Genomic DNA, 14413 nt, shown 5'->3' with positions numbered 1-14413 from the left:
TTCCTAGGACAGCAGTGGACATTGATAGATTAGCCGTGTATACTTACCTTTTCTCCATGGACAGCAGTGGACGCAGGTGGATCAGCGGTGTTAAATGTTAAATGATGCTTGGGAATGGAAGGGGTGATTTACATAGGTTGGAACAGGTTTGATGGGGAGTTGATGGCGGTGTGGAGCAGTTGGCTATGTAGTTTGGGAGGAAGCAGAGTCATGGTCGGGAGAGTAAGCAAAGGGATAATGTCCTGCATCTGCCAATTCAATGAAAAGCATGAAAACATGTGCGTCCACCATTGCAGTCACCATGTTTTTTGGGAATTTTCGTAACAAAACTGGGGAAAATTTGCTTAGTTGACGAGGCAAATTTTTCCCAAATTTGCAGCTCATCATGCTTCGCCCATCTATACTTATAATCCATGCCAATAATCCATACTTACTGCCCTATCAGTAATTGTTTAGGTAAAGTACAGGCTTTCAGGGGTTACAGGGTGTATTCTGAGGATTTTTATCAACCAGAAAGCTCACTTGGGCCACATGTGGTAAATAAATATTGGGCTATTCTATTGCTCTGTCAATTTAGTAAAATTACGGTTTTATTGGTTCCTTATTATTAATGTTTTAGGTTGTGTAAAACAAATATATATATATATTTTTTTTTTTTTTTTTTTTTTTTAATGAAAAGTAGATGAAAACTATATTTCTAAAATTTTTATATATATCTTTTTCCTTAGAACACCCACTTTTGCAGTTTCGTAGATAACCTTACTGAATATGCCACAAAGACCATATTGGCTGCCCCTATAATGAACGGAAAAGACGTGGTGGCTGTAATAATGGCTGTTAACAAAAATAATGGCGGCAATTTTACAAGTACAGATGAAGAGGTAAAGACAATTACACCTGTTTTATCATATTCCATTTTTGTGTCATTTAATTAGATTGAGAGAGAGAGAGAGAGAGAGAGAGAGAGAGAGAAGAAGGAAGAGAGAGCACTACCTTACAACTTCATCTGCATGAATATTGTCTACTTGTGGAGTAGCGCAGTAACCTTACCATAATAACAGTTTTCCCATTTCATTCCACTGCGGCTCAGACAGTGAAAAGTGTTATGACAGTTATATCCTATTTGTTGAAGTTGCGCAAATCACCTGGGACAAGAATGGGAAAACCGGAGATGTAGACTAGAGGTCTAACCTTAGAAGTACTGAATAACCAATGTAACCTTCCACAGGAATAAACAGAGAAAAACAAAATATAGGACAGTTCAGTTTTTAGAAATTGAGCACATTAAGTACATTTCATTCCTAAAACTCCACTTTCCAAATGTAGATAAAAACTTTATATATGGTTCTGCCCTTATAAAAAAACATAATTAACAACTTATTATTACCTGACCATGCTCCCCTGGTGTCCTCCTGTGGTGTCTCCAGGTCCCTCACTGACAGCACTCACTGTGGATGGACTCATTTTAGCAGTGACAGCCCACTCAGCCAATCACTGGCCTCTGTGCTGTCCCATCTCAGTAAGTGACTGGTTGTGTGGGTTGTTACTGCCAAGACATGTTTGTCTTGAAAGTTGCAGCAGCTGCAGTCAACAGAGGACCTGGAGATGCTGTAGGAGGACACCAGGGGAGTGTGGAGATTTAAGAATAAGATGTTTATTATGTTTTATATAAGCGCAGCACTAGATAAAAAGTTTTAAAGTGCCGGAGTACCCCTTTAGAGCAGACAATGGTAGACATGTCCCAACTTTTTTTTAAATTGGGGTTGTACTACACAATACTTTCCATATTATCAAATTTTGATGCTGAAAGCCAGATGTGGTACTGGTATCTTATGATATTATTAGAGAAATGAGGCACCATCTTTGTTTTGCACCACTTCAGTGCACCTGTCTGCTTCAGACTTAATATAGTAGGCATACATTTTCCAACAGATGGTTGGTGTTGCTGTGAAAATCCTCATTTTGTTCTTGTCTGATAGGATTGTATAGTATAGGACTGCAGAAAACTACAGTCTATAGGTGGCACTCCTATGCACATTAAGCTCTATAGAGGAGATATTGGCAACAGAAAAATATCTGAAAGCCATTCTTAGCAAATTTACTTGAAAATGAGCTGCAGACACCTTCAAGCTCTCGTGTTTCAACCCTACCTTCTCATTGAATGACCCTCATTCCTGGAGTGTTTTAATTATTATTATTATTATTATTATTATTATTATTATTATTATTATTATTTATTATTTATTTATTTATTATTTTCACCAGAACAGGAATTAACATGAACATTATATTTCCTTTTTAGCTGTTCCTTAAGTACCTCAATTTTGCCAATTTGATACTCAAGGTGTATCATCTATCTTACCTTCACAATTGTGAAACTAGAAGAGGCCAGGTATGTAAATATGGTGTAATAGAACAATAATGGGTAAATTTATCATATTCAGTGTTATATCTTCTATGCACTAAAAACACCAAATGCCTCCCAAATAAACATTAAAAGGGTTGTCTCACAAAAATGCTTTCTGTTCATATACCTTCTAAAGCACAGGTGTCAAACTCAGGCTCTCCAGCTGATACAAAACTACAATTCCCATCATACCTTGACAGCCAAAGCTAAAGCTGTTCTAAAGGGTATATAAACATAATACAGGGTGTCCCCCCTGTATTAGACATTATGGAGAACTTCCAAAAATGTGGGCCTCTTGCTCTGGCAATACCTTATTTCAGCTTAAAGTGTCACTGTAGTTAAATTTTTTTTGCAGAAATCAATAGTACAGGCGATTTTAAGAAACTTTGTTGCTATCCCCCTGTCTTTATTGTTCTCTTTGGAGAGGGGAGAGATGAGGCACCACAACAGAACAACAAAGAGTTAATTTACAGTTACATCACCAGGCTATCTCCTCTGAAGTCAGCACTGACCTCTCTGACCCCTGAATACAGCTTTAACACAGGTCCAGCTGTGTAATCCTTTGTTCTCTGCTCTCTGCTGGCAACTAATCTCCCTCCTCCCTCCTCCCCTCTTCATAAGTTACACAAGCCATGACTGATGTAAAACAGTCGAGATTTCCTGATAATGAGCAATGAATGAGAGAGAGGAGGGAGAGGGGGGGACCTGGGGAAAGTCTTTTTGAATGCAGATAATGGCATATTTGCCTTAAAAAACCCAATTACAAAGTTTCTTAAAATCACCTACAACAGTGACACTCTAAAGGAATTAGGTAGCCTGTAACAATTTATTGTCTACCCTCGAGAAAACCCATTCATATCAGATCAGTGGGGGTCTGTTATATTCTTTGTAATATTTTTAAGTGACATAGAAGAAGGTTTGGTAGATAAAGTTTGTCTGTTTGCTAATGATGAGATATGAGTGTACCTCCAGCATGCTCAAGTCAGATCAATCAGTATTTGAATACTGGTGGCTGCAGAAGTTGGATGTAACTTCTTCAGCCACCGGTAATCAAATGTTGAATGATCGTACTCAAGCATGTTTGAGTTGTGCTCATCTCTACTAATGACACGATATTGTGCAATAGGTTGTCGAAAAGTTGTCGAAACAATAGAAACTGCTGTTCAATGTTTCCAAATGTGAAATAATGCACTTGGGGAAAAGGAATTTTTAATCCAAGTATCGTATCAGCAGTTCTGTGTTGGCAAAGTCTTGCGAACAGAATGATTTAGGGGTAGTAATTTCTGACAGCCTTAAAATAAGTTACCATAGCAACCAGGCAGTAGGGAAAGCTAATTATGCCATTATACACATTTGTCATTTGACCAGTCTGCGGGTTTGGCCAACCTTTCACTGATGTGTATGGGTACCTTTAACAGTCAGACCTCTGGTGGTCTGCTCTTTGCTTTGAAGCTTTCATCAGAGAAGGATTATCTCAACATTGCCACAACATCATATGTAGTTTGGGTACAGTTTGGTATACAGGGACCACAATTGTATCGCCACATCATTTACAGTGAATATTCTTATTTTCGAACATTTTCTAACTTTTCTCTTTCTCTTTTTTTTCGATAGATACTGTTGTGGTCAGCCAACAAGGTCTTCGAAGAACTTACTGACATTGAGAGACAGTTTCACAAAGCCCTTTATACAGTCCGCGCCTTCCTTAACTGTGATAGATACTCTGTGGGGCTGCTTGACATGACAAAGACAAAGGTTAATGAATGATAAACATTAGTATACATTTTGTCAAGTCTTCATTTTTAAACAAATCAAACCTCCTAATAGTCCCCTGTTAGCAGTGGAGCTTGGTCCGGAGCACCATTAGGAGCACTGCCCCGCTCCTTCTAATGATAATCAATGGAGCGGGTGGGCCAGCTCTGGACCAAAGATTACACTGCTAGCAGTACAAGAATGGCACAGAGAAGGAAGTTAAGAGACATACCTTCCTCCTCGGCACCTCATGCGCAATAGGGGGCTATCAGCAGGTTAGATTTGTAATTTGGAAAGGTTCCCCTTTAAAGTGACACTGTCCCCCCTTTTTGCATTCTGACTTCCCTACACAGGTGTAATGGGTACATTTTGCTGTTTTCATACCTTATTTTATATCATATGTCATAGTGCTTGTTCAAGTAAAAGGTGATCTTTTATCAACTGCAGATTGTGCTAAGTGAGCGGGGCTTCACGGCAACAGCGGCACTTAGCCCCACCCACAGTGCAACCGTTGGCCTCACCCCTCTGGGACGTCATTGACACATAGGCCCCACCCCCTCAATGCCCATTTTTATGGGCTGACCTAGAGGGGTTGGGGCCTACACCTTTAGGCCAGTATGTTCCAATGGTCGGTGAGGGGGCGGGGCCTATGTGCCTATGATTGAGGGGCAGGGCCAAGTCAGAATGCAAAAAGGGGGACATTGTCACTTTAAGTATATCCACAATTTCGTGTTTTGTTTTTGCTTTTTTGTTTTTTTCATTCTAAAAGGTCCTAAATTATGCACTCTTTTTTTGACACAGAACTTAAAGGGGTTATCCACGATTAGAAAAAGCAGAGCTTATTTCTTGCAAAAACAGCACCACTCCTATCCTCATAGGTAAAATATTCAGTTCCATTGAAATAATTATTTCAATGGAACTGAGCTTTAAAACTCCACCAAAACTGTAAGCAAGGGTGGTGCTGTTTCTGAAAGAAAGAAGCCATGTTTTTGTAGTCCTGGATAACCCCTTTAAAGGGGTTATCCGGAGGGCAGAAAATGTAGTACCTAATCTGCTTTCTGACACTCCACTTCCTCCCTCTGACCATCTCTGGGGATAACTTCTGAGACAAGATGGGTGCGGGAGGATGTTGCAAGCAATGATCAATAGCTGCCCAATGTTACTTATGTTGCACTGACATCGGGCAGCTATTGGACATTACATGTGGATGTGATTTTGTCTGAACACAATGCCTGCAACATGCCCTCTTATCATCTTGGAAGTTTATCACCAAAAACACTCAAAGGGAGGAAGTGGAGCACCAGAGAGCAGAAGAGGTAGGAAGAGGAGTCTTTGCAAGTGGCGATAGATAGATAGATAGATAGATAGATAGATAGATAGATAGATAGATAGATACATACATGCTGTTTACCTCTAGGTTGCTGCACACATAGACTGCTTCTGTACTTACTGTACATTACATGGTGACCTACACTATTGGTATATTAGTATTTACCAGTAAAGTGTGACTATAACAATCTTGCTGATAATGTTTGTTTTGATTTTTACAGGAATTTTTTGACCAGTGGCCAGTGCTCATGGGTGAAGTGCCCCCATATTCTGGACCAAGGACACCAGATGGCAGAGTATGGCTTCAAGCCCAGATTCTGTGTTTTCCTAATATAAATGCTTATGTACCAATGTTCTGTAGTTTTATACTTTATATAAATAACTAAGAAACAGTATATACAATGGATTCTCAAGTTACAATATTAATCCGTCCAAGGATGACCATTGTATGTAGGTATTTCCTCAGTTAGTTTCCCCAAGCCCTTAATGTAAGCATCTTCCTTGGAAGTTAGCCCCCACCCATGTGCACAAATACCCCCCCCCCCCCCACACACACACACACCAATTAGCCGCATCCCCACATGTAGACATCCCCCAAAAATTAACCCATGTCGCTTGTAGGCATCCCCTTGAAAGTTAACTCCTCTCCCACCATGTAGACATCACCCTGTTAGGTATCATCACCTCCCCTTCCCAATGCAGGCCTTCGTGTGTAGAAAAAAATATAAAAGGAACAATACTCCCCCCCCCCCCTCTAAATCTGTTATGACATAGCATTTTACATGGGACCTTAAAGGGAAACCATAAGGGGTCACCAGAATGAGAAAAGTCTAAAGAATTTAATCAGGTAATAAGCAAGAAAGTAGGATATTTCAGAAATGCACAAAGTTGATTACATAAGATCTGGGTAAGAAGAGGATCATAGTAAATTATTATTAGTTGAAGACAGTGTTTGTAATTTCCTTCCCGACTCCAATGGCAATCAGTATAATCCCAGGATTAATGGATCACCAGAAATCTAATGCCCATAACTTGTAATATTATATTTTTCAAGAAAAGCATCCAGGCCTCGCTTGAACTTACTTAATGAATCAGCCATCACAACATATGACAGAGAGTTCCACAGTCTTACCGCTCGTACAGTAAAGAACCCGCGCCAATGCTGATGGTGAAATCTTCTTTCCTCTAGATGTAGAGGATGCCCCCTTGTCATGCTTACAGACCTAGGAGTAAAAAGATCACTACAAAGATCTCTGTACTGTCCATTCATATATTTGTAGATTGTAATCAGATCGCCCCTAAGACGTCTTTTTTCTAGTGTAAATAACCCCAAGCTTGATAACCTGTCCCGGTACTGTAACCCACCCATTCCCTTAATGACCTTTGTAGCCCCCCTTTGCACCCGCTAACATGTGACCTTATCACATAGATCACTAGATCAAATGCACAAATAATCTATTTAGAGCACAAAACCCATTGAGCACAGTATTTCCTGGGCTCTCTGTTTCTGCAAATACATGAAAGCAAAAGTTTTGGATGATAAGAATTAGGCCATCATGTACTGAATATTCAAAATTGTAAGTTTAATTTATATATTAGAAGTTATTTGTTTGTCTTTGACTGGTTCCTACTTCAGCCAAAAATGTTATTTGGAAGATTACGATTAAAAGTGTTTATCATTCTTTACCAAATTAAAATAATTTGCTTTCTCTCTTCCAGGAAATATCATTTTATAAAGTGATTGACTATATTTTGCACGGAAAGGAAGAGATTAAAGTTATTCCGTAAGTTTTAATGGAAATACTATTGCTCAATTTTATAATGACTAAAAAGTTTTATGAAACAACGATAAATTTCACTTTACATGTCTTTGAACAATTATGTATAAATATTATAATGTAAATTATTACTACTCAAGCATGATGGATAATTTAACCCTTAGCCGCACTGAGACATACAATAACGTATTGGTGTGGCACTGCCAGGATAAAAGGAGATCGGTAGCCAACCTCCCGTTACACCAGGTGGCCCTCTGTAGCAGAGGGCCGCCGCTTCAAACCAACATGGCCAGATCACTGTGCTAGCATGAATTAAACCCCTTAGATCCCATTTTCAAGTCTGAAAACGGGCTGTAAAGGGCTTTAAACATGTCACTGGTGGTCTAGTGGTGATTGCCAATGTCTGATCCTCTTCTCATGTCCAGGCTGCAAGTCTCACACGTCTGTGTGTGGGCTTTGCTGTGTAAATGACTGATAGAGGCTTCTTCTGCAGCCTCTATCAGTCATTCACAGAAAACACTGATCATCATTTTCTTATTTCTTACAAAATAATGAACATAATACTTACCTCTCCACTCCCTCTGGTGTCCTGCTGCCTTTTTTCTGCTCACTGCAGCCACTGCTGAAGCTTCTTAAGCCATCTCTGAAGACACAGGCTGCTCAGTTTATCACTGGCCGTGGCGTTGTCCCACCTCAGCCAGCAATTGGCTGAGTGGCCTGTCACTGCACAGAAAGGTTCAGAAGCTTGGGTGAGGAGAAGCCGGGAGGACACCAGGGAGTGTGGACAGGTAAGTATTTACTTTATTACTTTCTATAAAAGCAAGGGCTGCACAGACATTGTCTTTTAGGCTCTATAAGCAAGCGCTGATCTAGCAGATCGTTGCTGACTTACTGCACATACAGTATGGCCCTTAGTTATGAAAATGGAGTCACTGTCCAAATACTTCAGAAATTGAGCTGTTTCATCAAAGTTTAAATTTTTTGTAATAGTTAGAGCACACTACACCACTAAAGCTTAATGACATGTCTTTGACAGGAACCCCCCTGCCGATCATTGGGCTTTGGCTAGTAAACTTCCCACATACGTTGCAGAAAATGGTCTGGTAAGTATGATAACCACTGCACATATATCTTTAAAACATGAACTAGTAGAGCAGAATAATAAATGTAGACGCTTTAGGGTGCGTTCACACTAAGTAAAACAGGTGGAATTCTGCGTCGGAGTACCCGCCACAGACATGTCAATTCTTTGAGCCGAGAAAGGAGGCGCGAGGCATCCCATTGACACACTGAGGCAAGAGGGATTCTGATCGTAGTCTGCGCTGGAGCCCCAGCTGCGGACTCTGCTTGGAGGTGCACCTATTTTACTCAGTGTGAACATACCCTCACAGTATATAGACATGAGTTGTTTCTAAGCATTATTCTAAGCATTTAATGATTTCTCTCTATAAATGATTAGAAACAAGCACATGAAGCAGCAATTATTATAATTATTATTATTATTATGAATCAGTATTCATCTTCATTGGACAAACTAAGATCACTTCCTACATTTGTTTTTGTTTGTTTTTTTTTTGCTGTTGCTAAAGGCCAGTCATGGAGCCTCAATGAATGAGACACCTAGTGGCTAAATGTATAGCATTGTAGCATTGTATTTAATATAAAAAACAGGCACAAAAAAAGCTGAAGTGAATAACAAAGATGTATATTTAGTTTGTTTACAAGCTGCCAGTTATAATGTGCTGCTTGTTGATGCCAGTAAGCCCAACACATGACCATTGAGGCCACTTCTCCCGATATAGCACATCATTACTGCCAGCTTGTAAAGATTGTCGAGATACTGCAGGAGGATCTGCACCACTGTAGAATGGTATGGGATAGAAAAGGTAAGTACTGTTTTGTTTTACTGAAGAACACCTTAATCTATTCATTCACAGTCATCACATATCTGTATAAAATGATAATCAAACATTGATATGTTTCTTTCAGATTTGCAATATCATGAACACACGTGCTGATGAGTACTTCGAGTTTCAGGTAAAGACTTGGAAACACAGATATGATATGCTGATTTAGAAAAACTAAAAGCAAAAAAAGAATACACATAAATAATTAAAATATATTAAACAAAACTTGTTTTACTATATCTGCATACCCTTTTGCTGTAGGTTTGGTCTGGAGACTAAAAATGTTATTTAAATGGGGCCCTGTTATGTTTGTGTGCAGTTTGGCTGTGAGGTCAGAGTTTGAGGAAGCCTAGGATGCCCTAAACTAGACTGTAATTGGTTTGTTAGTGGTTTCCCATTTCAGTTTAAAATGTGCAGTTTTCCCATCAGTCTATTATCATGTAGTGTTGTCCAAAGAGTAATGTGTGAAACACAAAGGGGGGAATTTGTCCAGACATCTTATCCATATACAGGTCATAACTAAATATCAACCTCTGTCACCCACACCGTATTTATTAGAGGCACTACAAGATCAGGCTTTATAATAGATTTACCCTACCCTATGGTTTGCAGCAGTAAGATACGTTCAACAGAAACATTCAGAAACTGAACATGTTCTCATTTCTATCTCCATAGAAAGGTCCACTTGACGACTCCGGGTGGATAATTAAAAATGTCCTTTCACTGCCAATTGTCAACAAAAAGGAAGAAATTGTTGGAGTTGCCACATTCTACAACAGAAAGGATGGAAAACCATTTGATGAAATGGACGAAGTATTAACTGAAGTGAGTGCACACTACATTTCTTGAAAGTCTTGATAACTAAAGCAATTACAGAAAATTGGGGCACGTTGTCTATACTTTTAATTAACGATATGAATTATGTTGGTATTCTACATGTACTGTATATTGGGTCATACATATTTTGTATTTTAAAACAATAAGTTATCCAAATGCTAGATTAGTGTAAAAACTAGATATGACTATTCAGAGTTGCATTGTGGCTTCTGTTTATAAATAAAGTCATGAAACTTTACTACCTCTATTATATAACCTACAGCATGCAGTGTTCCCTATTGATCTCTAATGGGATCCAAAAAGGTTCTATTATAGCATCTGTCTGGCGCTATTCCTACCATCAAATCGGATGGAATGTTAATATAAGTGGAGCCCAAGATAAGACATGTCGGGCTGTAGGACTGAATTTGTAGAAATGTACTCTAAAAGCATAATTTATTTATATATCCCTACTATATTATGCACTTGGAATGAGAAAACAAATTTTATGATTATATATTAAACACTAGGTAAACCTGACACTGAAGAACACTTGGGGATATTGAGTTACAGTAAACTTATCTCTAACAACTAGTACCAGGTATCTGCTGCCAAAGCAGATAGAATCATGTGATGCATGGGAAAGGTAGCACAATGGCTTAGATGTGATGGTTACCTTTATATTTCTATTGCTACGACCCTGCTATTCACTCTTCTCAAATCTACTTCATTCCTATTCTTCTTATCACTTTTATTTACAGTCTTTGGCACAGTTTCTAGGCTGGTCTGTTCTGAACACTGACACTTATGACAAAATGAACAAGCTTGAGAACCGAAAAGATATTTATCAAGATATGGTTAATTATCATGTGAAATGCTCCAATGATGAATTGCAGATAATCTTGGTAAGAGCACATTCTCGCCAACAATGGAGTGCTTTTATAGCTTCTTATAAGTGTAATTCATTTGAGGTGCACACATTATTAGGGAAGGTTTCAAGCCATGCTTATAATCCCTTTCTATGACCTACACAGTGCACCTATGGTAAAACCTGTGAATTCGGGATTGCAAGTTTAATAAGCTATACCAAGTCATAAACAGGAGATATATAGGGCACTTCCACGATCTATACAATGGAGAGAGGTCTAAGACTTTCTGAGTAATTATCTTTCCACAATTCACAAAATATTAATTTTTTAATAGTTTTTGAAGCCATATTTTGTTGTCTTAAAGTGGTTGTCTTGGTATGAAAGGGGGGTACTGGGGGTTCTATGTTCAGGACATTCATCTCCTGGCCAGAGAGGAGTCCATGATATTTATACAGTTATAAAGAGTGCCTTTCACTTTATAGAATCTGCTCCATCTTGCATTAAACCAACAATTCATTTATATGGATAGGCATTGTGTAATGTTTATTTACCCCCTGGGGTGGCACTGCAGGGAGACTAAAAGGCTGTCCAGCAGGTTCTCTGATAGATCACAGCTGAAAGCTTTGGAAACCTAGGAAAGGGACCTTTAGTGACCAGCTTATAGTGAAGGCCCCCTTCTAAGCAAAGTGGAGAACCCCTTTAACCAACCCTTTGGTACAAGAACCCTGAATATAAAAGTCACCATCTCTTTACAAGAGGGAAAACATTTATAATGTCTATGGTTGAGGTTAAGTCTATGCTATATGTATTGAATCACAGTTAAATAGATGAAATAATTGGGGCACAGCTGTTCCCAGATTACATTAAGGAACATATAAGTCAAGCAGATACGAATATCTCAAAGGTCAAACATTTTAGCTTTCAGGCCTCTTCATTGACAGCCTTGAATAAAATATAGATAAACTGTGTAATCTGCATTATTTCTACATTTTTATATGCACAGAAAACCAATGAATTGTTGAATCGAGTACCGGAAGAATGTGAAGAAGAGGAACTATATGAAATATTGGTAAATCAGACCTTCAACATGACTTTTCTGTGATTTTAAAGCAACAAAAAAGAAAGATGTAAAATATACAATGTATCTTTTCAGACTGTATCAGACAGTTGTTGAAGAATATTGGTATAATATTAGGACTACAACTCCTAACATAACCAACTGCCTACACTTATTGTCTGTTCCCCAAGAGAATTAACAGTAGACAATTTATTAAAATAACTAGTGCCAAAGTATAAAAAAAAAACTTTAGAAAGTATGCTTGGTCTACTTACTTAAGTTACAAATGAAAGTATAATGAACTCTAGCTATATAAATTAAATTTACATTTTGTTTAATTTTCTGAGAACGCTTAAGAAAATATATGGGCATAAATTAATCTGCCTAGAACCCTGTGTTCTTTGGCCTTTCGTAATGAAATGAATAGTGGCTGAATAAAATTTCTCTTTAAAAGTAGTTTTTTTATTAAAAGGAATAGAATAGTTCTTATTAGACACAGGATTGAATGGAACTCCCACTGTCAGAAGACTTTAGTTGATTACATTGGAGCGAGCATTCTGCAGGATTACTACAAGTACATTGGTTTTAGTGTTCTTCCTCTACTTTATGCTTTTTAGCTTCACCTCTGGTGTGTACAAGGCCTTCTTGTCCAGAGGGCCATTGTAAAATGTACCACTTTTAAAGCGACTCTGTACCCACAATCTGCCCCCCCCCCCCAAACCGCTTGTACCTTCGGATAGCTGCTCTTAATCCAAGATCTGTCCTGGGGTCCGTTTGGCAGGTGACGCAGCTATGGTCCTAAAAAACAACTTTTAAACTGGCAGCCCCGTGTCCAACGGCCGGGGCTTAGATTGTGTATGCATTAGGCTGGCACAACCTCTCTGTCCCTCCTCCCTGCCCTCCTTATCATTAGGAATGCTCCAGGCAGATTTGCTCCTATTAATCAGCTGTGTGAAAACTGAACATGGGCTGGATCATTAAGGACCTGTGCAGTGTTCAGAGAGGAAAAAATGTTCCAGTGGCATTCCTAATGATGAAGAGGGTGGGGAGGAGGAACAGAGGGGTGGTGCAAAGTTAGGGCACAGATACTCCCGTTGGGCACGGGGCTGCAAGTTTAAAAGTAGTTTTTTTGGACAATAACTGCATCACCTGCCGAACAGACCCCAAGACAGATCTTGGATTAAAAGCAGCTATCTGAAGGTACAAGTGGTTTGGGGGGGTCAGATTGTGGGTACAGAGTCACTTTAAAGGCAGGTAAAGAGGAACTCCAGTGAAAAAGAAATAGTTTTTAAATTAACTGGTACCAGTACTTATCAGCTACTGTATGCCCTACAGGAAGTTGTGTTTTATTCCCAGTCTGGATTGTGCTCTCTGCTGCCACCTCTGTCCATGACAAGAACTGTCCAAAGTAGTAGCAAATCCCCATAAAAAAACTTCTCTAAGGATATCCTTAGTATTTCACAGTAATATAATTATGGTCAGTGCATCAGGTATTACTACAGGTGTTCTTTGTAAGGAATATCCTCAAAACATGACCTGTTGGTGGACAATAAGGACTGGAATTAAGAAGCACTGCTTTATATGATCAGGCCAGGCTTTTGTCATTATTGCCAAGCATAAATACAGCAGTAATGATTAAAGGAACAAAAATTACATACAACAAACTAGGAAAAACTATTTCTCTGTTATAGTTTATTGCTAAGATAGTTTGTACTCTTTTAGCAAGAAGAATTGCCTGATCCGGAGGAAGCTGAAATTTATGAGTTCCACTTCAGTGACTTGCCTCAAACTGAGCTGTTCTTAGTAAAATGTGCGATTCAGATGTACTATGAGTTAGAAGTGGTTGACAAATTTCATATACCTCAAGAGGTAAGATGATTGCTGGTGTTTGTTACATGGTGGTGTAAAAATTACTGAATAGAATTTTGGATAGTTACTCTGACATTTCAAAGTGGCAACACTATAAAGGGCCACTAATGTCTCTAAAAGTGCAGGGTTATACTCAGAAATGTCTGTTTGTTCTTCATACAGGTTTTAGTGCGATTCATATTTTCCCTAAGCAAAGGATACAGAAAAATTACTTATCACAACTGGCGGCATGGCTTCAATGTAGGACAAACCATGTTCACTCTCCTCATGGTAAGAGTGTGGATGTATAATAGGATTTTCTTGATAGGAGTTTGTTGTTTTTATAGGTCAACACAGAGCAGAAGACTACAGGGACAACTCAGGGACAACTGTCTTAAAGGGGTATTCCAGGAAAAATGTACTTTTTCACTATCAACAGGATAAGAGAAAAGTAGGAGATAGCAGGGGGTCTGACCTCTGTACCCCCGCCGTACGCCAGAAGATCGCTGTACTCGTTTCTTTCCGTCAGCCCTATAGGAATAATTAGAGAGCCGTGGGTACGGAGCAAGACCCACGGCTCTATTTCATTACACAGAAGCCAGGGTCCGATATGGAGATCGGGAGGGGGTACAGAGGTCGGACCCCCCGAG

The 14413-nt window shown here is 39.0% G+C and overlaps 1 protein-coding gene across 2 annotated transcripts in view; it reads left to right on the top strand.

The window, feature by feature from the left end:
- The window catches only part of PDE6A (phosphodiesterase 6A), a 66171-nt gene that overhangs the window by 37206 nt on the left and 14552 nt on the right, over positions 1–14413 (top strand). The window contains exons 2-13 of one of the 2 annotated variants that reach the window (XM_069955150.1): positions 729–881; positions 2303–2392; positions 4022–4162; positions 5710–5784; positions 7208–7272; positions 8303–8369; positions 9256–9303; positions 9849–9998; positions 10751–10894; positions 11862–11927; positions 13638–13784; positions 13947–14054. In XM_069955150.1, coding sequence (XP_069811251.1) covers positions 729–881; positions 2303–2392; positions 4022–4162; positions 5710–5784; positions 7208–7272; positions 8303–8369; positions 9256–9303; positions 9849–9998; positions 10751–10894; positions 11862–11927; positions 13638–13784; positions 13947–14054 — 1254 coding nt within the window. Of the gene's footprint in view, positions 1–728; positions 882–2302; positions 2393–3849; positions 3914–4021; positions 4163–5709; positions 5785–7207; positions 7273–8302; positions 8370–9255; positions 9304–9848; positions 9999–10750; positions 10895–11861; positions 11928–13637; positions 13785–13946; positions 14055–14413 lie in introns of those variants that run through there. The other variant, XM_069955159.1, reaches the window with a different exon arrangement.

The sequence above is a fragment of the Dendropsophus ebraccatus genome, chromosome 1 (genome assembly GCF_027789765.1).
Source record: "Dendropsophus ebraccatus isolate aDenEbr1 chromosome 1, aDenEbr1.pat, whole genome shotgun sequence".
NCBI classification, from domain to species: Eukaryota; Metazoa; Chordata; class Amphibia; order Anura; family Hylidae; genus Dendropsophus; species Dendropsophus ebraccatus.
Note: the sequence above shows the minus strand (reverse complement) of the source record. Positions and strands in the feature narration are given on the sequence as shown.